Source organism: Mesitornis unicolor, unplaced genomic scaffold, assembly GCF_000695765.1.
Source record: "Mesitornis unicolor isolate BGI_N332 unplaced genomic scaffold, ASM69576v1 scaffold33287, whole genome shotgun sequence".
NCBI lineage: Eukaryota > Metazoa > Chordata > Aves > Mesitornithiformes > Mesitornithidae > Mesitornis > Mesitornis unicolor.
Window position 1 is genome coordinate 3,704 of NW_010198970.1, and position 21,628 is coordinate 25,331.

General features: G+C 48.5%; 1 protein-coding gene across 2 annotated transcripts in view; it reads right to left on the reverse strand.

Annotated features, from left to right (window-relative positions):
• Positions 1-509: 509 nt before the first annotated feature.
• LOC104544448 (casein kinase I) overlaps positions 510-21,628 on the reverse strand; it is a 28,729-nt gene continuing 7,610 nt past the window's right edge. Inside the window, exons 3-9 of one of the 2 annotated variants that reach the window (XM_010189322.1) lie at positions 20,021-20,106; positions 17,804-17,888; positions 15,301-15,449; positions 13,646-13,750; positions 9,770-9,877; positions 6,599-6,705; positions 510-1,240 (exon numbers count right to left, since the gene is read on the reverse strand). In XM_010189322.1, the coding sequence (XP_010187624.1) occupies positions 1,186-1,240; positions 6,599-6,705; positions 9,770-9,877; positions 13,646-13,750; positions 15,301-15,449; positions 17,804-17,888; positions 20,021-20,106 (695 nt within the window). In that variant the 3' untranslated portion in view covers positions 510-1,185. Of the gene's footprint in view, positions 1,241-4,222; positions 4,247-6,598; positions 6,706-9,769; positions 9,878-13,645; positions 13,751-15,300; positions 15,450-17,803; positions 17,889-20,020; positions 20,107-21,628 lie in introns of both variants that reach the window. The other variant, XM_010189323.1, reaches the window with a different exon arrangement.

The following is a 21,628-nucleotide window of genomic DNA, read 5'->3' on the forward strand; positions in this document are numbered from 1 at the left end:
GCAGAAAAAGTTTTCTCATTCACAACGACCCTACCTGGAGGGATTTGAGAAGGCTGCCCAGTTGCCCACACCAACAAACACTTACGCTTTGGGAAATGGCTGCCTCCCAGTTACCTGAATCCAGATCTACCCCTTAAACCAGAGCAAACTCCTCCAGCCCAGCAAAGCCGATGCCACTCCCTCCTGCTGATGCCGGGCTACGGCCTTAGGTCTCCCAGCCGGTTGGGTCAGGCACGGTGTAGGAAACCATGGTAGGGACATTCACCGGCAGCTAGAAAGGGTGATTGAAAATTCAAGTATGCTTTCCTCAGCACGTGGCCCAAGGGAACACCAGACTGGCACGAGGGTCATGCGGATGTTGTCGACATCCCCACTCGAGGGCATTCTTTGCACCCCACCGTCTTCCCAGCTGAATGTCTGTCTGCGCTGGCGCCGTGCCGCGCAGAGATCCACAGATACAATGTGCATCTGTAAATGCTAAAAATAATAAAAAGTGCAACGACGTCAGCTTCTTTAAAACAATCCACATTGCTCTGTTACTGTCAGAGGAGGGAGGTGTCAAGGGAGCCGGAAAAAAAACCTAACTGGAACAGTAGATTGCAAATTTCTCACAGCTTGCACATTACAGTGTAACTGTTCCCAAGGAGCCGAAAAGGGAACCTGTCTCTTACTGCTGCAGCAGTCAGGCCCTTCTCTCACGCAACTCTCCTGCCTGCACCGCATCCTCCTGCCCTCTCCACAGCCAATCGAGCCTACGGTATTTCTTCACTTAATTAAGGAGGGAGGAGGACGGAGGAGCAGAGAGCGCAGGGGAGGGGGGCAGGAAAGTGAGCAGGAGCTAAGCAGAGTCCTCAGGTTTACGTGTACGATGCCTTCACCGTAAACAACGGGAAGGAGGGTCAGCCAGCCAGCCCCCCTCCCAGGGCGACCAAGACCTGAGCCAGCCACAGTCCTGGTCCCAAAAGGAGCTTCAGGCTTGGAGTGAACGAGGGAGACCATTCAGCAGATCCACCCCAGAGTGGTTTGTTTTGGAACGTTTTCTTCTCTTTTTGGTTTAAAATGTCACTTTTTTTTTTTCTCTCTTCCTCCTATGCCTCCTCCTCCCCCCTAAAGAGAAGCCCCTTCCAGTGAGACAGGGCAGGAGCTGCAGGCGTGGTGGTTCCTGCAAGGCCCAGGAGGCACCGGTCACTTGTGACGCTGAGCTGTCTTCTTCCGTTTCCTCTTAAAGAAGCAGCAGCACCTGGGGTACAAAGGACAAGGCAAGTCAGCCCCACACCTGGCACCCCAAGAAGGCCCCCCGCCACCCCGGGCTTCCCTCCGCTCAGCTGCATGCAACGGTACCTCCGCGCACCCAGCCCAAGGCCCGCACAGACCTGCTGTCCCGCCGCATGGTCAGCAGGCGCTGGTGGATGGTTGACACCACCAGCCCGGACTGGTAGCCCAGCAAAGGCAAGTAGCCACACGCTGGGGGTTCCCACTGCTGGGCGTCAGCGGGCACAGCCCCTGAGCCGGGCTGACTCCCTCCTGAGGCTCCACTGGGGCCGGAACACAAGGAGCCATCTGGGAAGGCAGTAAACAAGGATCCAGATGCTCCGCTCCCTCTATCCCAACCCCAGAGGAAGCGGACTGGGCCGGTGAGCCCTGGCTGCTCTTCCCAGCTATGGGACACACGGTTTTCACCACTGTTTACTAAAAGACAAGTTCCAAAGAGATTTCGGCTCAGAGACCAGGTTTCTTTACTGAACCTTTCACGATAACCAGAGCTTGGATAAATCATTCAGCGCCCGTATGCAGAACCCCTGCTTCTTCCCCCATCCGATGCAAGGAAGATGCACAGCGCCTCGAGGTTAGGGGAAGCAAGAAGGATGGATAGTGGAGGCTGAGGTGGGGAGGAAAACGTCCAAAAAAAAGAGCGGTGGTTTCACTTGTGGGAGACACTGAAAGCAGTCACCCAGCTTTCCTAGCCCTGCTGGCTTCCTGCAGAATTCCTTGGCATTTAAGGCGTATCTGCCTTTCTATCCCCAGGCCGCTGTCAGGAATCCTCTGCACAGAAGGAAGGTGTTTGTTCTGTGCAAGTCCTGCTTCTGAGTTACGTGTCTTTCTCCTTCTGCCATTACAGCCATCTCCAGGGAAGCCCAGGTGATGACTTTCTCAAATGGGTGGAAGGGGTTGCCTGGCTGAGCACCAAGAGCAGGTGTGAGAATGCAAAGATCATTTTTTCCTACAAGCATCTTTTACCAAGTCAGACTAAAAACGTTCAAAACCACTGTACCAACTTCTCCAAATTATTTTCCATTGGGTTCTTTGTGGCTCTGAAATGTCAGCATTACCCTTCTGTCCTCTCAGAGCTGGAGGAACAGATCTCACTTGCATTCCAGAAGGTGCTTGCCCCTGGATGTACGAGCCTTACTACAGGGTGCAAAAGCGATGGGTGACCACCACCCCCCTGTGAGCCAAGCCTGCCAGCACAGATCTTCTGGAGAAACCAAAACCCCCTACAACGTGGAGAGCTCAAACAGCCACAGCAAGAGGAGAGCCACCCCTCACCACACATTCCTCTGGCCTGCAAGGACTAAGGGGCAGGGGAAGTTTAACGTCCACGATTTCTCTTTAGGTTCCTAAGGCCCAGTTTGGAGGTGAGCTGAGAGAGAATGCAAAACACTTGTCCATGCAGAAACACGGGTTTAGAGCGACTTGTGGTGACTCCACCACTACCCACCTAGCCTGACATTTGCAGCGGGGAGCCTGAAGCACCACCCAACCCAGGCTCCCACTCATAGCTGGCGCTCTTGCCTCCCCACCCCAGGACTGCTCTTGCATCTTATTGTCCCCAGGCCATCTGCCACACTCTCCTGCTTTAACCTGTCACAGTATTTCTCTCCCACAGCAGCCACCTTCCTTCATGACATGGGCAACGGTGAGTAAGGGAGAGGATGTTAAGGGGAGGGAGGATGGAAAATGCACAAGTTATGGTTTAGCATGCAGCGGGTAAGGGAAGAAGAGGGCTGAGCAGCACTCGTTTCCTTGGGCACCGAACGAAGGGAGCTGACTGACTTCTGGCTGGTTTTCCTTGTGACTGTCTTTTTAAGCTGTTACTCCAGGGAAGGGTTCAGGAAAGGAAGTCCTGGCAGTTCAGACAGGCAGAGGCAAAACACCAAAATAAAAGAATAAGGCAGGCTGACAATTACAGAACGTGATCTCTCTGCATGCAGACAATGCCCAAGAGAACAGCCCCAGACTACGACATACAGAGAAGCCAGAGATGCCAGAGGTATTGGAGGCAATGCCTATGGAGAGCAGGGCAGAGCTCAGTCAGTCTCCCATCCAACAAGGACGTTCCTCGCCGCACACGGGCTTTGTCACCTTGCTCCGTAGCAATTCCCCCCATCAGCCCTCTCTGGGACCGACAAACTCCTCGTCTGAGTCTCTGCATGGCCCTCTCCTGACTGGGTACATGGTTTCCCCAGAGGGCAAGGTGGGGAGGGAACACCTCCATATGGGACACCTTGAGACTGAGACACTACAGCTGCGGCTTTAAAACCCTGATAAAACTGTACCTACGCCTGAGCTGGGCTTGGACCGATGCTAATCCCAACCCCTTGACCCCTTTTTCCTGGAGAAGCCAGTTCACCTACACCCTCAACCGACAGCTGCAGGGTTTGTGGAAAGGAGCCATCTCCCACCCACCTTCTCCAGGCAGGGGCTCTGTCACTAACGAGGCCTCCACGGCCATGTCTTTTCATCCTCTCTAACAGTGCAGGCCCTGGCCCGTGCTTCTTCAGAGGAAACTCTCCGAGGAAGCAGCCGGCCCGCTCCCCTGACACCCAGCGCAGGGTTTTCCCTTCGAAGCCGTCTGCGTGAGGAATTCCTGCAAGACGCTTGGCAAGCCTGGTGCCGACTCTGCCCAACTCCATTAGACATTATCTGCTCACAGATGTAACAGTTTGGGGGAGATGGTAAGCCAAATAGAAAAGGATTAAAATCCATCTTTTGCATTCATCAGTTCAGAGATCAGCCGAATTGCTTGGCCTAATGTGGCCACTCAGGCATAGCCCACGCCCTCCCCATTATTGCATATGGTCCTCAACAGTGTCCTAAAATCAAAACAGCTCTGGGTTGGCTTTGACTTTGTGCCTTTTAGGGTTTGGTCGGTTTGATTTTGCCAACCCCAGTCTAGTCTGGTCCGCTCCCCCTTGCACGTGGACTGGAGAGAGGGACTCACCACAAGTTGAGCATTTTCAGGCAGCTACAGAGAGTGTAGAGAAAAAACACAGAAAGGAAGAAAGAGCAATTAGTTCACAGAGGTGGGATGAAAGCATGTCACTGCAGCCATGCAAACATGCAGTGCAGACTGGCAGACACACACCATGCCTGCCCGCCGCCCGCCCCCAGCCCTCATACCACCTCTGCCCTTGCACGGCACCGCTGAGAACTGCCACATTTTTCAGGGTTGGCAGGGCTCTGACAAACACCCCCTATCTCCATGAAGGCACAGGCCCCGTGAGGGTCTTATCTGGGGCTGGGATCAGACAGGGGCTCAGGGCCACCACAAGACGAATCTGCTCTTGTCCCCTGCAGCTCCAGCAGCAAAAAGGCCAGATCATGGATCTACGCCTGGGAGCTGCCCTTCAGTGAAACCCACAGCCAGGATCAGGAGCTTATCTCCACTGTACCCCAAAGCAGAAGCGGCTCCTCTGCCCACTGGGAGTGCCAGGCAAAGACCTTCCTGCTATTGCATCTTGTCTGGAAACACAGAGCTCCAGCTCCTTATAGCTCCTTCTGGCCCACTTCACTGCAGAGCACAATGCAAAAGTCCTTTGCCCTCCGCATGTATCTGAGGGGATTTCAGATTACAGATGCAAGGGAAGATGAAACCGGCCCTCCCTGTGACAAAAGGAATGAAGAGGAGTACACTTGGGAATTACAAGATACCCCAAACCTGTCAGTGCAAAGCAGCTCGTGCTCTGCTTCCCAGCACCTCCAAAACCAATTTGGGACCACACAAACAAGGGCTGGAAGGAGACAGAACAGTTCCCCATGTTGCGAGACAAGGCTTGGGCAGCACGGCCCCTGCGTGCTCCTTTTCACCTGTCTTGATGTCTCCCCCGCACACAAGTGTGGGGTCTGGGCCCTGGCCTTGCTAAACAAGGCACTGCAGAAACAGGCTGGAGAAGGTCCCATCTTAAGAGCTGGCTCTACCTCACATTGGGTTGTGTTGTAGCAAGAACTGTTAAGGGCGGCAATTTGCCCCATCCTTCCTATGAGCAACACCAAGCCACGTGCCTGGCGGGGACCCACTTAAGTCTGACCAATACAGAGCTTGTGACGCCAAACTGGTGGTCTCTGCAGGCCACACTCCCTGTATCTAAGAGGAACACTCCCCAATGCACAAGTTGCACCTCAAGATCTCCCCCACCCTGCCGTACTCGATGAGAAGCCTGCACCTAAACCAAGGCTTGCTCCTTTAGCTTGGAGGAGAAGGCCTATCTGCTTCTTGGGCACGTTGCTGCCAGGATCACACCCAGGCCAGCTACCAGCGAGCAAGATCACGCGCAAGTGCTTCCCAAGGGGCAAGCAGAAGACTTTCAAGACAACCAGCCCTGGGTTCAGACTGATGCATACCTGGGGATCTTTTCTATCAACACGCCCTTTCTCACGCCTGCCAGTTTTCCTCTTCACCCTCCCACAAGCCATTCCTAACAGAAGTTCCCACAACGGCTGAGACAAACAACGTGGGACAAGCGACACCAGTGTCACCCAGTCAAATCGTAACCAGGCAGTTAAGCAACATCACGGCACCGACCAGTTCAAAGGCAGCCCCGGGGCCTATTTACCCCTTGCCCAGGGAGCGTCAGGATTGCATTGTGACCTGCCAGGGTCCTGGACTAGTTCAGAGGCAGCGAGAAGGTCCCACGTTGAGGATCATGCAAAAGGTGATGTGATGGTGCCAGATGCAGCACGTGTGCAAAGGAGGCCAAAATGGTCAAAGCAGCAACTTGGTACATCGGTTCTCACTCCTGACCACAAGCTACAGAGGAGGAGAGGTCAGCTCAGAGGGAGCACGCTCTTGCCACGAGCAGGAGGGACGCTTCTGGTTTCTCTCACTCAGCTGGACCAAGAGACTTCACAGAGATCTACCCCTCCCTGCAAGAATGACTTTAGGACTGTTCTGGATACCTGGCATCCACTTCTTGCAGCCAGAAATAAAGTGTTAACTTTCTGACCAACAGTCTCCTCACTGAGCTCATGCTACTCCTACACTCTCAGTGTGAGAGCACAGCATGTTCTCCTTTTGGACCCAGCGATGCTCACCGGGATTCCTGAAATCAATTACAATTATTGTGGTACTTGTGCTACTGTCTATCTTGCAACACATGCTCTGAGTAAAAGTTACGTTCTCTAGCCATGACAAGTGTAAAAAAGAAGCAGTGGCAGCAGCAGCACTGAAGGCACCATGCACAAAAGCAGCAATATGCAAGGAAAAGGGCATGGGACACGAGCATCGAGTACTTCACCACGGGTAAACATCCCCACTTGTTTCCCAGGAGGAGGATTAATGACCACACCAGTGGAAAGCCTGTTTGAAAATCAGACGTACTTAGCTTCCTCCACCACCTCCACTTCCGCCTGTGCCGTTATTGGCGCGTTGGAGTGTGCCCCCGTCGGGTCGTCCACGTTCAGCTCCCCGTTGGTCGAGCTAACCACCTGAAACACAAACAAATGCCCCATTAACGAAGCCCCCTTGCATGTGATGCGTCTCCCTCTGTCTGGACGAGGGATGCTGTGGGAATGGGGAATCCGTGGAATAACTTTTGTTTGCTCCTGTCTCTTTGCACCCTCTTACAGCAGGCTGTCAGGTTCCTTGGATGCCTTTGAGTCATGTGCCAGGTTTGGAGACAACAGCTTGATTATCCCAAGTAGAAAAGTGGGCAGGGGACTGTGTGTGCGTTCACTAATCCACACTCCTGTGCCCAGCACAGGTCTTGTGTCTTTGGGAGGCAGCGCCACCCGTGTGAAGACTACTTGTCAGTCCTACATACCCACACAAACTCTATTATGTTGATTGTTTTCTCCTGACACTTTCACAGGCAAGCAACTCAGTCCGGTTGCCAGTACCATGGGAAGAAGTCACTCCAGAGCCACCAGAGTCTTACACAGCCAGTTTCTGGAATTATGTCCTCACACAAAAGCTATTGATACTCATCTCTCATCTCTTTTTGCTTCACAGCTGACATTATGGCTTACTTCAGCATCTTCATTGCAAGGCTGACCATCCAGATCCCCAGCTGCTGGCAACTCTGCATTCACCAGGAGAGCACATAATTTTCTGGATAATTCATCATTGCTCTATTCCACAACAACTGCCAAAGGAGCCTGTGTGGCACTGAGGTTCGGCCAGCCCTGTCGCACTCCACCTGGAAGGTAGGACAGCCTCCTGTGCCTTGCTGTGAACACCCAGAGCTGCTCCTGGGTCCAGAGCTGTAACAATGTGTGGTTCCTCTCCCGCTCCACCTCTTTGCCTTTCTACAAGGTAAAAGGAGGTGTCTTCCATGGGGGAAGGGAGGCACTTTCCAGTACTCCTGGTGACTCTCCCTAACCACTAGAGATGAAGGGAAGGAAGCCATTGAAGCAGATATGTCCTCGCTATTAAAAGCATCTATCCACGTTTGTTTTAAATACTTAAGTTCCTTCAGTACCTGCTGTTTCTGCAGATCAAGTGCCATGGCCAGTCTCTGCCAAGACAGGTCAGGACTCAGCCCATGTGGTTTTCAGAGCTCTCCTCTGGAGACAACCTCTGGGTTCTCTTCACACCCCTTTTCCCAGACTCATCACACTGTAGGTTCTCCAGACCCTCACACTTCCCACACAACTTCGCAAAACGCTAGCACTTAATCTCTCTATTCCCAGTGATCTTCCCACACTTTCTCCAGCTACTTGCAAAAATTTCATTTTACAAAAGGCTTTGATTTTCCTTCTCTTTTTTACATGCTGTCAATTCATTCTGACGTGGCAAATTCAACTGTTGAAGGAAACGGCCGCTTGGAGCTACTGATCTCCCAAGGGTTCAGCACGAGCTGAACATCTGTGGAGAAACAATTGAAGCATCTGCAGCCCAGCAGCCATGCACAGAAGATGATTTCCAGTTCTTGGCTGCAGATAAGCAGAATTTCAATGCTCATGGTGGCACATACAGGCTTGTAAATTGTTCAGGTAGGCAACTCTCCCAGTCAAATTAGGACTAGGACTACCTTATTGCTGTAGCTACTCTGGCAGAGCACTGTTTGTGAAGGGACACAGCTCATGCTGGCTTTGTGCAAGGAAACTATTCCCCTTAATAAAAAACATGAATAAAAACACCTACTCTGTACTTACTGAGAACTGAACTCACAGAATGATTTGGGTTGGAAGGGACCTTTACAGATCATCTGTGGGCAGGGACATCCTACTCGACCAGGCCGCTCAAAGCCCCGTCCAGCCTGACCTTGAACACTTCACCGGTTTGACGTCTGCACACGGCTGAGATAGGAGCTACACATACATTAATTCCTCCTTATCTTTCAGTTTCTCTGCTACTCGGTAAAATATCTTTGAACGAAAAAAGGAACATGGCTAATCAAGCCAAAAAATAATTTAATCCTACCAAGTATCAGGAATAAGTAAAAAATTCAACCTAATCTGCATTTCACTTAAGGGCACCTGTGCTTCCTGCCTCCTCAGCTCAGCTCTGTCCCACTCCAGGCGCTAATCCCCATTTCACCAGAGCCAATTTCAAAGTGCTGTGTCTGACATGAGAGCCAGCTCTCACAGGCAAACCTCTGCCAAAGAGTTCACCTCACCAGCAATTTCAGACAGTTTTTGTTTGCTTGAGTGACTCCTGCATCTTCTCTCTAGCACGTCCGGCCATCTCACTCTGGCAGCAGAGCAAGAAGCTCCCTTAGGAAGCCTGAGTGACAACCAGAGGCAGGTATGGTTTCATAAACAGATGCAGTCTTTTCAGGAATTTAAGTATACGGCTGTAGTGCCACCTTTAATGCAGTCTGGCACTGTCGCGCATCCTCTGCTCATCCACCTTCCACAGTGCAATCACCCAGAGACCCACCTTGCAGCCACCATGCCCTTACACTCGTGCTGGTGCTGGCCTGCTGCTGGACTCAAAACTAAAATGTACAGACACTGGGAAGAGAACAGAATCACCACACCCTGCAACTGCAGTGGCAGTTCAGCCTGTCTCCTCTCCTTCCGGAGGGAGAAGTGGCCGTACAGCCCACTCGCACCAGCCACCCCATCCATTTCTCCAGTCTGGCACCTCTAGACTTCCATTAAGCCGCAGGAATTTGACCAGAACCTCCCCTGTCAAGCCTGAACTGGAACAGCTCAACTGTTTTCCTAACATTTATGGTGTTTGTATGCAGCAGACCTTATTTCAGCTCCCTCTTACTACTACTTAAGAGCATCCCCAAGGTGGGGATAGAGGGCTGCTTTATAGACCAGACCTGCTAATGTACACTCCTTTCTGTGCTCGATTTGACAAATCTGAGTTCAAAATCGCTCTGAGGAAAACCTTTGTTGAAGGGGTAACAGTGACAATGTTGGCCATCACAGCTTGGGCCCCACAAAACCACAGCTTGAGCATTTTATGTACAGGACAGGACTACACTGGCTTGTGAAATGACTCTCCTGACTGTGCTGTTACTGTGATTGAGGAGAATTCAGGGGATTTCACACAGATTCTCACATCAAGGCTGTACACGTCAGGAGGAAAAGGTACCTGGACTGATCCTCCGTGCCGATCTGCAGCCAGATGAGATGTCAAGTACGAGGTATTCGTCTGCCGGCTTGGCTGGATCTCCCACTCTCCTCGGCGATCTGAGGATGCCTGCTCACAGTTTCAGAAGCATGAGAGAAACAGAGGAGAGGGCAAAAGGTGAGTGAGGGGAAGAAATAAAAGGGTGTTTGTTAGTGAGTTAGTTTCTTTGCCAAAAGCAAGGCATTTAAACTTTTAGCTGGGATAAAATTTCTCATTTACCAAGTGCACCTCATACTTTACTTCAGTGGTGTCTGCAGTAATCCACTGCAGGAGTGGATTTCTTCTCCTCTAGCTGCTAAAGGAAGAGAAAGCTCAGATCTATTTGGGAAGTTATTTCTTTACACGACTTCATTTCCACGAGTTTCAGCACAGAAATAATCACTGACAGTGTGTTCAACTGTATCTGTCAGGTCACACACACCAGAGCACTTGGCATGGCAGCAAGGTTGGATATACAAGCTCGACCTCCCTAAAATACGTATTTTTTTAACTCATATTTGCAACATAAAACAAAGGCACATTTTATTTCACCAAAAGCCAGTTCCACACGGTGATTCACCTGTACAGAGCAAAAGGAAAGATCCACCACACCTGCTTGACTGGAGAGAGGGTTGGTGGCTTTTTGGTTTTCTGCAGAAAAGTAGATAAGAAACTTTTGCTAACAGTTTCTTTTTTATCCCCAACTTTAGGCAATGAAATTATTAGAATTTTATTTGTTTTATTAGAAGAACCACTTTGCACTTGCATGTGAAGCTCCTTACAGGTCACCCAGCTTTGATGATGGCACATCCAGCATTCACTAGGAGGGTCTTAGCACACCTAAACCCAACTGATCAGCTGGAGGACTGCTTCCTAAGACTAAGAAGTGTAGGACAAACAGGTCTCAGGCCAATAGCAGAGGACACAGTCAAGCCTGAAGTGACCAATGGGACACATCACACATTTAAAAGGTGTCTCCCTGGACGCCGTGTGAAAACTTAAGCAAATCTTTCACAGCTGAGGCTCGAATTTGAAAGAAGAGAGGGCAGATCAGCAGAGCTCTTGCAGTGCACATGCACCTGGCAGGAGGGATGCTGAACAGAGACACCGATCAGGAAACAAGAGACTCGAGTGACTAAACACCAGGTTATCAGCGGTGAAGCTGGAGGAAATAACCCAAGAGTGGTGCTCAGGCCCTGCCTTTCCAGCTCTACTTTGTGTTACTCCCTGCAGCCACAGAAGATGAGCCCCGGCCCTGGTCTGAGCAAGCAAGAAGCCACAGGGCTCAGTGCCACTGAAAAAAAAACAAAAGGAAAGAGAAAAGAAAAAAAGACTGCAAGCAGCTCCATGCAGGAGAAAGACTCCAAAAACCTTTGAGTAAACCTCAGTGCTAACAGGCAAACTGTCACTTAGCTACAGGCACCTGCAAAAGGAAGCAGAATTAAAAAAAGGAAGTCTCCTGGCATTTCATAAAACATTCACTGCTGTACCCTTTGCACATGACCTCTGACTCCCTCCTGGAGTGACCCAGGGTGCTGCTCCTCCTTGCAAGCAGGCACCAAATCCAGTTCACAGGTAGTATTTCCCTAGAGGTGGTCTTGTCCAGGCTTGTCCTATTCAATCTTCTAATTACACGTTGTTCCCGTCAGCCTGAGATGCTGCTTACACTTTTTATACTTGGTGACATGCAAAGGAGAAGCACTTCCCTTGGAGTATTTTTTTAATGTCTGGAAGTCAAAAGATTACAAACAACTGGAGAATTTACATGTAGGTTTTAAAACCTAGACAGATTCCGAGTGCTGCTTCTTCCAAAGCACTATGCCATCAGGTCGCTTGGCTAGCTCAGGCGATGAAGTAGTACCATGCTAAGTCAACATTAGGAAAAGCAAACTTCTGCCTTGGAGCCTGGAAGCAATTTCTAGGAAAGGTTTTAGTAGCCACAAGAGCCAGATTTTTCTCTTTTAGCTCTACAGCCAAGGGCGTGATAAACTGGTTTTGAAGTAGGCTTGAGCTGAGCCACCCAAAACACAACCCAAGCAGTGACACTGAGGAAGCGATGCCCGTGAAATCTGAGAGCATCAAGTTCCCATTACCACTCATCACCTTCCCACCAGCTAACAAACTGCAAAACAAGACTGGCACCTAAAGATGGAGGGGGCAAGGCTCACCCATCTTTGATAGTAGGTATCTTCACTTCTAGAGGAAAAGGCTACAAAAAGGAGATTGCTCATCAACATCTTTACTGGGAACCAAATACTATAAAAGAGAATCTCGTCCCATGCCTCCAGTTCACTGCTCTAGACTTCTTTTCTTTTCCTACTCTTTCCTTTAAAGAAATCATTTGCTCAACACTTAGAAGGAACATCCCTTGGAAGACAGTTGTTTATGTTTTGGCAAGAAGAAACCCATTTTCCCTGCATATTGGGAATATTAAATAATTCAGCATCCTAAGTAATGGTCAGGTAGAAAAGAATGACAAAAGCTGCCATGCAACACAGCATCAAGACTACCTGATAGGCTCCGAAGAACAAGGACTGAAGGCTGCCTGCATAATATTTTGGGAATAGGACAGATTTCTTTGTGTTAATTGCTATACTTTGTGAACTAACACGCTTAAAAATGAAGCCAGGTGTCACTGTCTGTTAAAGGAAACAAGATGCCTCACACGAACACAGCATGAAGGTCTGTTGTCAAAGCAGACAACTAGAGACTGCCACCAAAAAGGGGGGGTTAATTCATTAATCGGACAATATATTAAAGCAGATTATTTTACTAGTGCTCACAAACCAGTGCACACTAATGAGCATGCATAAATACAGCACTGCACACGTGCTTCAAACAACCCCACTTCCTACAAGCAACACTTCTAACGAAGGTATTCATCCTGTTTGTAGCTGCTGGCTTGAGACGTATTCTAGTCTACATTAGCGGCTCCAACATTCAGAGCCCAGCCGCACGGAACAAGGAAAGCTGAGCCCAGACAGGTTATTACATCTCACACTCGATTCTGCATCCACGAACTCCAGCTCGTGCGAGCTGAGAGGGAGCAGAGCGGGCAGACATGGAGCAAGAATGGCACACAGCGGTTAGAGGAGCAGAGCGAGCCCAGAACCACTCACTGGGAAGTACGAGCACCAACAGCTCTAGCTAGGAGCCGGCAGTTGGAGATCTACTGAACTTCTGATCAGTTCTGTTAATACAGAAAATCCAAACTCTCAACACCAACAAAATATTACAACTAGAAAGGCAAAAATGGGGAAATTCAAATGCAAAACCTGGCAGTTCATCCAGACCATGATGCCCAGCCTCCCCAGGGGACACTACACTTGCAGTCCTTTACGCTCTCCAACACCCACGCTGGAAGTGAACTGGACACCCTGAGAAGGATATATTGTACATGGGACATTCACATCCTTATTGCAGCCACACAAGTCCATGGGGAGAGGGCAGCTGGGAGCAGGCTGCCCTTGCCACCGCTGTTGGTCTACTCCATGGTCCACGTGGTATGAGTAAAAGCATCCAAAAGAACATTGGCCAGATAGGTGAGGTAGTGTGACCAGCCTGGATAGCTGACTGAAACAGCTTACCCACAAATGACAGGAAAATTACCCATTCCAAACTGTTCTCCATTTGGCTCATGATCCCAAGGAATTCCACTGGCTGATACTGTATTTCAGCAATTTGTTGCTTTGACAAAATTCTGCTCAAATCACAGTCTCTAAATTAAGCAGACCAAGGCAAGAATCAGCCCCAGCCACCTCCAATGGCCACAATACGGCTTCTGCTTCTCCGGCCCAAGAGGAATTCTGAGAGGTGCCAAACAATGCGGCGCTGCCAAAGCAGTTGTGAGCAACGCACCTGATTGCGAAGGGCCTGTTGTGATGGCCGGTCCCTATGGACGTGGCTGTCTCGTGTTATTGCAGACGTCCCAGAATCTACGTGAACGGATCCCACTGGAGTAGGCTGGAAAACAAGGTGTTCAATAGGATGAAGCCAATGCTGAAGATGCTGCACTCTCTCTCAACACATGCATGCACAAATCTAACTTGTCAGGCTGGCTCTCATTGGGTAAAAGCAGGAAAACATCAAAACACTGCCCAAAGGTACTGACAATAACCAAGGAAGATTACAGCCAGAGCTATAAAATCCTGGTGATTTGATGGACATATGATTTGATGCTGGACATCAGCACCAAATGTCTTGTATGAGAATTAATTAAAAAGACATAGTTAGGAACCTGTATTGGTGTCAGATCACAGCTGATGTGTCTCACGTAGGATTATTACAACTGAAAATACACAGGCTTGTTTTCCTCATCCCATCATCTTACCACTATTAAAAATTAAGCTTGCACAGAAACAAGACGTGTTAAAATTAAAGCTTCATCTGCTCTATTCTCACCAAAGTCATAATCCCTGCTCACAACATCAAAATCTCCATAGCAACCACTGCAGTTGTCAGCAGTAGCTCGCTTGTCTTACAAGGGGCTTTTTATCAATTGACTTAGTAATTAAACAAAAATGAGGAGAGAAATCATGATTCACAAAGGGAATGACTTCTTATGAACTGTTTTGGGCACAGTGAACACTGGTAATGCTAAATATAGTTGGGACGGTAAATCACCTGCAACAATACCAAGTTTTGCACTGAAGGCATTTGATCTGGCACCAGTGACAGTCGATTTGCAGACGCCTTTACCATTGCTGGGGCGTGCTGACTGGCCACTGGCAAGAAGGCCATGGGCAGAACGACACGAAGCACAGGCGACAGGCTGCACCACGGACGTGAGTCAGACAGGCAGCCAGCAGAAGAGCTTTAGACCTTTCCGTCACATTTCCCCATGACACATCTTTTGGCCAAGGTCTTCTTGAGTATAAATAGGTTTTGACAATAGAAGCGATGCAACGAGATCACGCTTATGGTCCTTCTGGTGTCACAGAACTGCTAAGTGGAGCTCAGTTACTCCCATATTTCCTTGCTGTGTGCTAGAAAAAGCTGGTTCAGCCTCTGGAGTAGGGTAAGCTCTGAGATCTTTTGAGCTCAGAACTGGTTTGCTGTTACTTTTCACTGAGCATCCCATCAGAGCCCTGCCTAGATCTGCCATACATCTCAATGAGTACTTGACCATCATAGAGGTCTTCCACCATTTGGTGCTGAGGTAGCAGGGATGCTCTCCTCCTTTGAGATGTGTGTCTTTAGATACTGATCTCAAATCCTGTGCTAGACCAGAGGAAATTGTTCTTTGCCACAAGTGGGAAAATAAGGTTTGAATGTCCCGCCAGAGGTGGGAAGGAGCCTTCTGCCCCTTAGGGAAACTTCCAGGCACTGCAAGAGCCCACTGAACACATCATCAGGACATCTCACTATGTTGAGCCAAGTCAGCTAGAGAACAGAAGTGGGATATTTGATCCTAAACTCCCTGGCATTAACTGGGATTATCAGGAACAAAGGGCCAGGTGGCGGGGATTCAGCACGTGGAAGGCAAGCCACTGCACTTTGCAGGGACAACTTACAATTGGCCGGCCAACCCAGTCATAGGCGTAGTCAAAGGTGTAGCCTTTCTTTTCAAACAGCTCTGTGAAGATGGTTCGTAAATAATCGTAGTCTGGTCTCTCAAAGAAGTCTAATCGCCGAACATAACGGAGGTACGTGGCCATCTCCTCTGTTGGAAAAGAGGAAAAAAGCAGCAGCGTCAGTTTTGCTTACATGAGCTCCATAATTTTCAAGCCTCTCAGAGGGACACATACACTGGAAATGCTTTTCAGACTCACCAGAGCAACTCACATTCAATGGCTTACAGATTTTTGAGAAAGTCAAGCTTATGATCGTTATTTTTTTTCCCTCATGCTATTTTATTTCAGTGACGTGGTGCTTAGGGACATGGTTTAGCGGTTGATTTGGTAGTGTTAGATTAACATTTGGACTAGGTGACCTTAAGTGTTTTTTCCAACCTTAACGACTCTATGACTCAATTAACTCCAACGAGGCTTTCCCACAGCACTGGGCTCAAAGCTGGACCAAGGACCCGATCCCCAGTGATGTGAGTTGTCCAGGGTCTGCTAAGTTCAGCTGAGCCACGTGGACTGACAGAAGCTGAGGATATCCAAAAAGTCTTCCCCCTCAGTGACCTCATTGCTAGATGAATCGCACTCAGCTCTCCAAAGCCCTCCTGCTCTGCCCAAAGTCTAATAATAGCCTGCTTTTACACTGAATCTTCTGAATGAGTTGCTGCAAACCAAGGTCTGTGTTTTAGCATCGAGCATCACGCTGTAAGAGAATTGTTTGGGCTGTCAGTGCTACCTCTGGCTGCTCTTTTATAAAACTGGTGGTTTTAGCAATAGTCCACAATGCAAACCAATGCAAACACTTCTCAAATAAAGACAGAAATCCCTGCTCCAGAGAGCTGCTGCCCCACCTCAATTCTGAGTTTTGCAACTAGTTTTAGTCTATACATTTGTACAAAACCGAACAGTAAACCACACTGTACAATAAACGCCAACTCACTGAATCTGCCAACAGCATGCTCAGGTGTGTGTCTGTTCACACAGACATTTAAAACAGCCACAGCGATTTCATCTGGGGAAGAAAAGCAGGAGATCCTGGTGGGCACCCCACAGCACCTCCGAGCTCCAGCAACAACTTAGGGTCTGGCTGCCCAGTGTCATCACATCAGCCCTGAATATTCCAAACAAGACTTTGAAAGGGAGGCTCCTTAATTTACCTGGCATGCAAAGAACAGCATTTGTGTTAAGCTAATTAATTGCTTTCCTGCATCTGGGTTGTACTTTGCAAGCACAGAGAACTGAGCACTGCTAACTCGTGTCCTACCATTCCCAGCTCTCCCTTCTGCTCATGCCTAAGCCAAGGTAGGACATAGCTCAGTACAAGGTACAAGTCTGCGCACCGCTGGACGAATGACACACCAGCATGGTTTTTGTCCTTAGCTGACAAAAATAAGAACAGCTTTGCTTAGTGATACTTTACTCAGCAGCTTGCAGCTCACCTGTCACACTGAGGTAAAAGAGGAAAAAACAACAAAAAAAACAAAGACAAGAAAGGTAATTTGCTCCTCCTGCTGCTATCTCTGAAAGGTGGAGGACCAACACGTTTCAGGCAGGCAAGGAACAGAAACAAGTTCTCTCATATCTCTTCATCTCAGACCTGCAGGTGTGGCCAAGCTCTGAGGAAGGAGTACTGGGGAAAAAGATGAGAACAGACAACCTGGAACTGTTCTCCTTGGAGTTAGGTGGATTTTGGATGCAAATACATCTGGGCAATTAGCACGACCTGCATGAACAAGGATCCCTTTCCAGGTTTACTGTTCTTCATGCTGGGAAAGAGCCAAGTGACACAATGGCTCCTACAGGAATGGGGCTGACTGTGGGGACTTGGGTGCTCTCCCTGGCATCAGGATTCTCACTTCCTAGACAAAACACCAAACTGCTCTGTGAAGGCCACAGGGTACCTGGGGAGGGACTTAACTTTGTACTCTGCTCTCCTAGCTCCAAGGTGAACTTCTGTTTAACTGGAGGAATGGTGTTGGGCTTGGCTAGAAGCACATATTGAATGACACTCTCCTTAAAATTGCTGTCAAAGGTGGAATTCAATGACAGACACATCATCCCACCTTCTAAGCTGGCCACCTAAAATCTTAACATCTGTAAAACCTTCCATTTGGAAAAAAATTAACTCAGTAGATCCAACACCGTCACTTGCAAGCCTCATTATACAAATAATGAGGTCCTTTTTTGGAAAGAGGCTAAGAAGCAAAGCAGGAAGATGAGGCACTTGAGCATCGTGCGGCATCCTCATTGAGAAGAGTTATGCTCATTTTAACCCACGGCCACAAGCCCTCAGGCCCCGCTAATTTACAGCAGCAGCTCCAGTTGTCTGCCAGCTTGAGGAACAACATAATTGATACACATCACCCAAATACTTTCTGACAGAGGAGCTCAGAACCATCATATTTAACTAGGTATGTCCAGCTGCACTGAAATGGTCCCATCGGGGCTTTACCTGGAAAGTTCTCACAGAGAACTTCAACTGGAGTGTTTCTCTTTGTGTCCCCAATCTTCTGATACCTCTCTTTTAAGGTGTCAGCCTGTAGCGCACAAAGACAAAACAGTTGTGGAGAAAGAGTTCAACCATGTGATAAACGACATGCTGTATGGGAAGAAAAACAAGGTATTTAATTCTGGGTGCTATCAGAGCATGTTGCTTGTAACTGAACTGCACCCTGGACTACACTACAAAGAATACTATCCTATCCTGTTGTAATTCTTGCTACATGTTTGACACGCTATTGGCAAAGAATATCCAAGGACACGTTCAAAACCTCTTCAGTGCTTGTAAGGAAGAGCACTTGTTAAGTGTCTTAGAAGGCCAATTTCTGACCAGCCCAGTCCTGAGGGCTGTACAGGGAAGAGTTCACGGACCAAGAAAATAAAGCTGCATACGCTATGACTGCACATCAATCCTAGGCTTACAGCCACTGGCAACCTCAACACCTTCACAAAAAAATGTAAAAGTGGATAAACTGCAACGGCAATTGGGACACATTGGGTTTGTACTGCATATAATAGAATGCCACCACACAGACAACGAGTTTACATCAGTCATACTTCTCCCAAATCCCATGCTACTCCCATACTACCTCTCCTTTCACCCCCACAGTGTCTATCACTGACTAAACAGCTGGTAATAAAGAAAAATAAAACAATTTTCAGTTAGATTTCCAACCTAAATCCCTTCTGAAGCAGAGAACCGTGCTCCGGTCCACATTCTAACAATGGTTTTATTGCCTCCATTTCAAAATACGCCTATTAGACCTGCCAGCAGCATAATTAACATTGTAAGATGTTCTCTCAAGACTTTAACTCCAACAGTAGAGACCAAAATTGTAAGCTCAGAAAACCTAGCAGAATGAAGAGGCTGTATCCTAGATGAAGCTGAAGAATCTGTGTTCTGGAGCCGAAAAAATACAGGACTTCAAGAAGCAGTCAACTAACTCTTATCAAATTCAGCACTGAACTACAAAAATTTTGTAGAGTCTTGTCTAAATCTGGAATTATTTTTGAACCATTTACAGGGTTAATTTAAGGGAAAGGAGTTCGACTAATCCAAAACCAAATATAATAGATCAATAATAGAATATCAACCAACCAGTAATAGAATAACACACACTTACAGAGATGTGAACTTGAAGTCAGTGAGATTCTGATTTCTTTTTGCAACCACTTTCATGCTTGAAAAACCCTTTCTTTGCCTTTGTGAGTTGTCGCCAACATTTCTGGCACATGTATGATAAGGCTTAGCTTAGACAAACTCTGGATAGATGGTGACAAAACAGCTTAACAAGGTCTACCACGCAAGCCACTGCCACTGCCCACTGCAGCACTCTGCAGAGCAGCTTGCAAGCCCAGAAGCTTGTCTCTTTTTTCAAACAGTCTAACTGGAGTTATTGTTGTCATTAATAAACCTTCTCCTAATTTGATCAAATCCAATCCCTTCACTGTCTGCAATTCCAGAGTTGAACACAGTAGCTTAATCATCAGGAAAGTGATGGAGAAGTGAAGACACTGCTCCCAACAGCTTCAGAGAGCTGTAAGTGACTTACTACCAGTTAATTCAGCTGACGGATGTTAGCTGCACTTGCTGTAACTCAGCTGCTTGCAGCCCTCCACATTGTACATGACATTTCATAAACTTCTAAGCACTGAGTGTCCAGCGTCTCTGGAGGGAAGCCAAGCTGAAACACTTCTGCCAGAAAACCAGTTTTTCAAGCTGAAGTCCATCTGCACATCTAGAACTATCAAATTGCTCCCGTTATAAACACGCTTAACAGATGCAGCTGGGGGATTGTGTGCCGCAACTGGAACTTCATAAACAACCACTGTGTTCCAGTCGCGCTCCAGCTCCAGGCAGCTTTGCGTTGCAGCAAAGCTGCTCCAACAGCTCAACGGCTCTCTCGTTGCTGTTCCTGTCCCAGCCGCTCATCTGCCTCTCCTGAATCTTCTCTCCAGAGCTGTACCAATTCAGCTAAGCTAATGGTAACACATTACTGTCTTAAAATCTTTCCTGCAGGTAATGCTAACGCCTTGTCGTTACACTTCAAGGACACAAAGGAGAGGACGGCGTTTCTGGCTGGATTTTGTAAAGGTTTCCCTACCAGTTTCCCGTTTAGGCAGAGACCAGACAAAATTTCAAAGGGCAAAACCTAAAACTCAAACCTACCTTCAATCCTTGCCACGGCAGACTGCCTCGGAGGAAATACATAAACATATGGCCGAGGGCTTCCAAGTCGTCTCGACGACTTTGCTCTGAAACAGAAGAGATGACAAATTGTTGGTGCAGCTGCAGAAATGGATCTGAGATCTTATCAGCAGCCACACCTGTTTCTGAGATAAAGTTATCACGGGGAAGTTCATCTGCTGCCTGTAGCTCAGACCTTGTACAAAAATACCTGGAAACTGTTACAAGAACTCATAAAATGCATCAAGAAAAGATCAGCACAAGAGACACAGGAACTGTAACATACTGCATAGCTTTAGGTAGAATGGATAAGAGGTCGAAATATTAACTGCAGAGGAAGCAAGCAGTTCTCCACTTCTCCGCTGGACTGCCAGTGCCCATGGTGTGACTGCAATGTGGTGCTGGATTATGTTATTTCCTCCGAACCACGCAGGAACAGGCAGGAGATGCTTGCAACCAGCTGCAGGGAACTACCACGTTGTACAGTGCCAACTCTTTCAACGCTTCTGCAGCTCATCACATCAGAGCAGATCAAAAATAGCTCCTTCTAGCACTGCTTTTCCTTGGGAAATGCTTGCTGCTATTGCCATGCAGATGTTTCGAAGGGTAAAAAGGGGCCTCAAGCCGAAGGAAAAAGTATCCTTAAAATACTCTACCAAAATGTATCAAAAAATTCCACGAGAGGACACAAAACAGAACAAAAAATCTGGAGCACAACAGCATGGGACTGCCGCTGTGCCATCGTGCGGAACTGGGTACACGGAGCTCACAGACCGATTTGATGTAACCTCCTCTCCTCCAAACCTCCACCTGCAGGCAGGTAACTTGCTCGAAGCCACAATCCGGAGCAGATCAAGCCACACAGCCCACACGCCACAACAAACTGCATGTGAGCTGTGCCTGATGCTGCATCAGCTGCAAGAGGAGAAAAAGGCAGCGCTTTGCACAGTGTGACTCTCCTTCAAAAGCAGCAGCAAATTTAACCCTCAAAAGCTGCTGGGCATGAGAACACTCGGCAAAAGGGAATGGAGATGACAGTTCCTGTAGGTTACCCTGACAGAGCTGTAAAGAGGGGAAAAAAACCCAGGATGTCTTGGGTAATTCAGTGCAATGATGCAGATGAAATTCTCAGGAAGATGGTTGGGCGCACTTGTCTTTCAGAAAAACGTCAATCAGGCTCCTTCACTTTGCTCAGTCCTGAAACACGAAGCGACTGATCCCACCTGGGCTGGCCTCACCAGCAAAGCACCAGCCCCACAAACCCCCTCTGGGCAGAGACAGCCCCTCACACAGCCGGCAGCCAATCTTCTCCTCAAATACACTCGCCCAGAACTACCATGGTGTGAGCTGCAGAACCTGCAGGGAAATGGGCCGTAAAGAAGGCCCATGGTGTACTTCAGACGCAAGCCCATCTTCTTTCCGAACCCACCCACAGAGCACATCACTGGCAGCTCCCAAGCCTGCCCCTACTGCAGTTTCTCATTCATCCAGCCCTTCCTGACTCTTCACCAGCTTTTCCAAAACTAGAAGTTGGGTCAATCCCTCTTCGCTCCCCAAAGAGCAGCTCTCCAAGAGACGCAAAAGCCATCG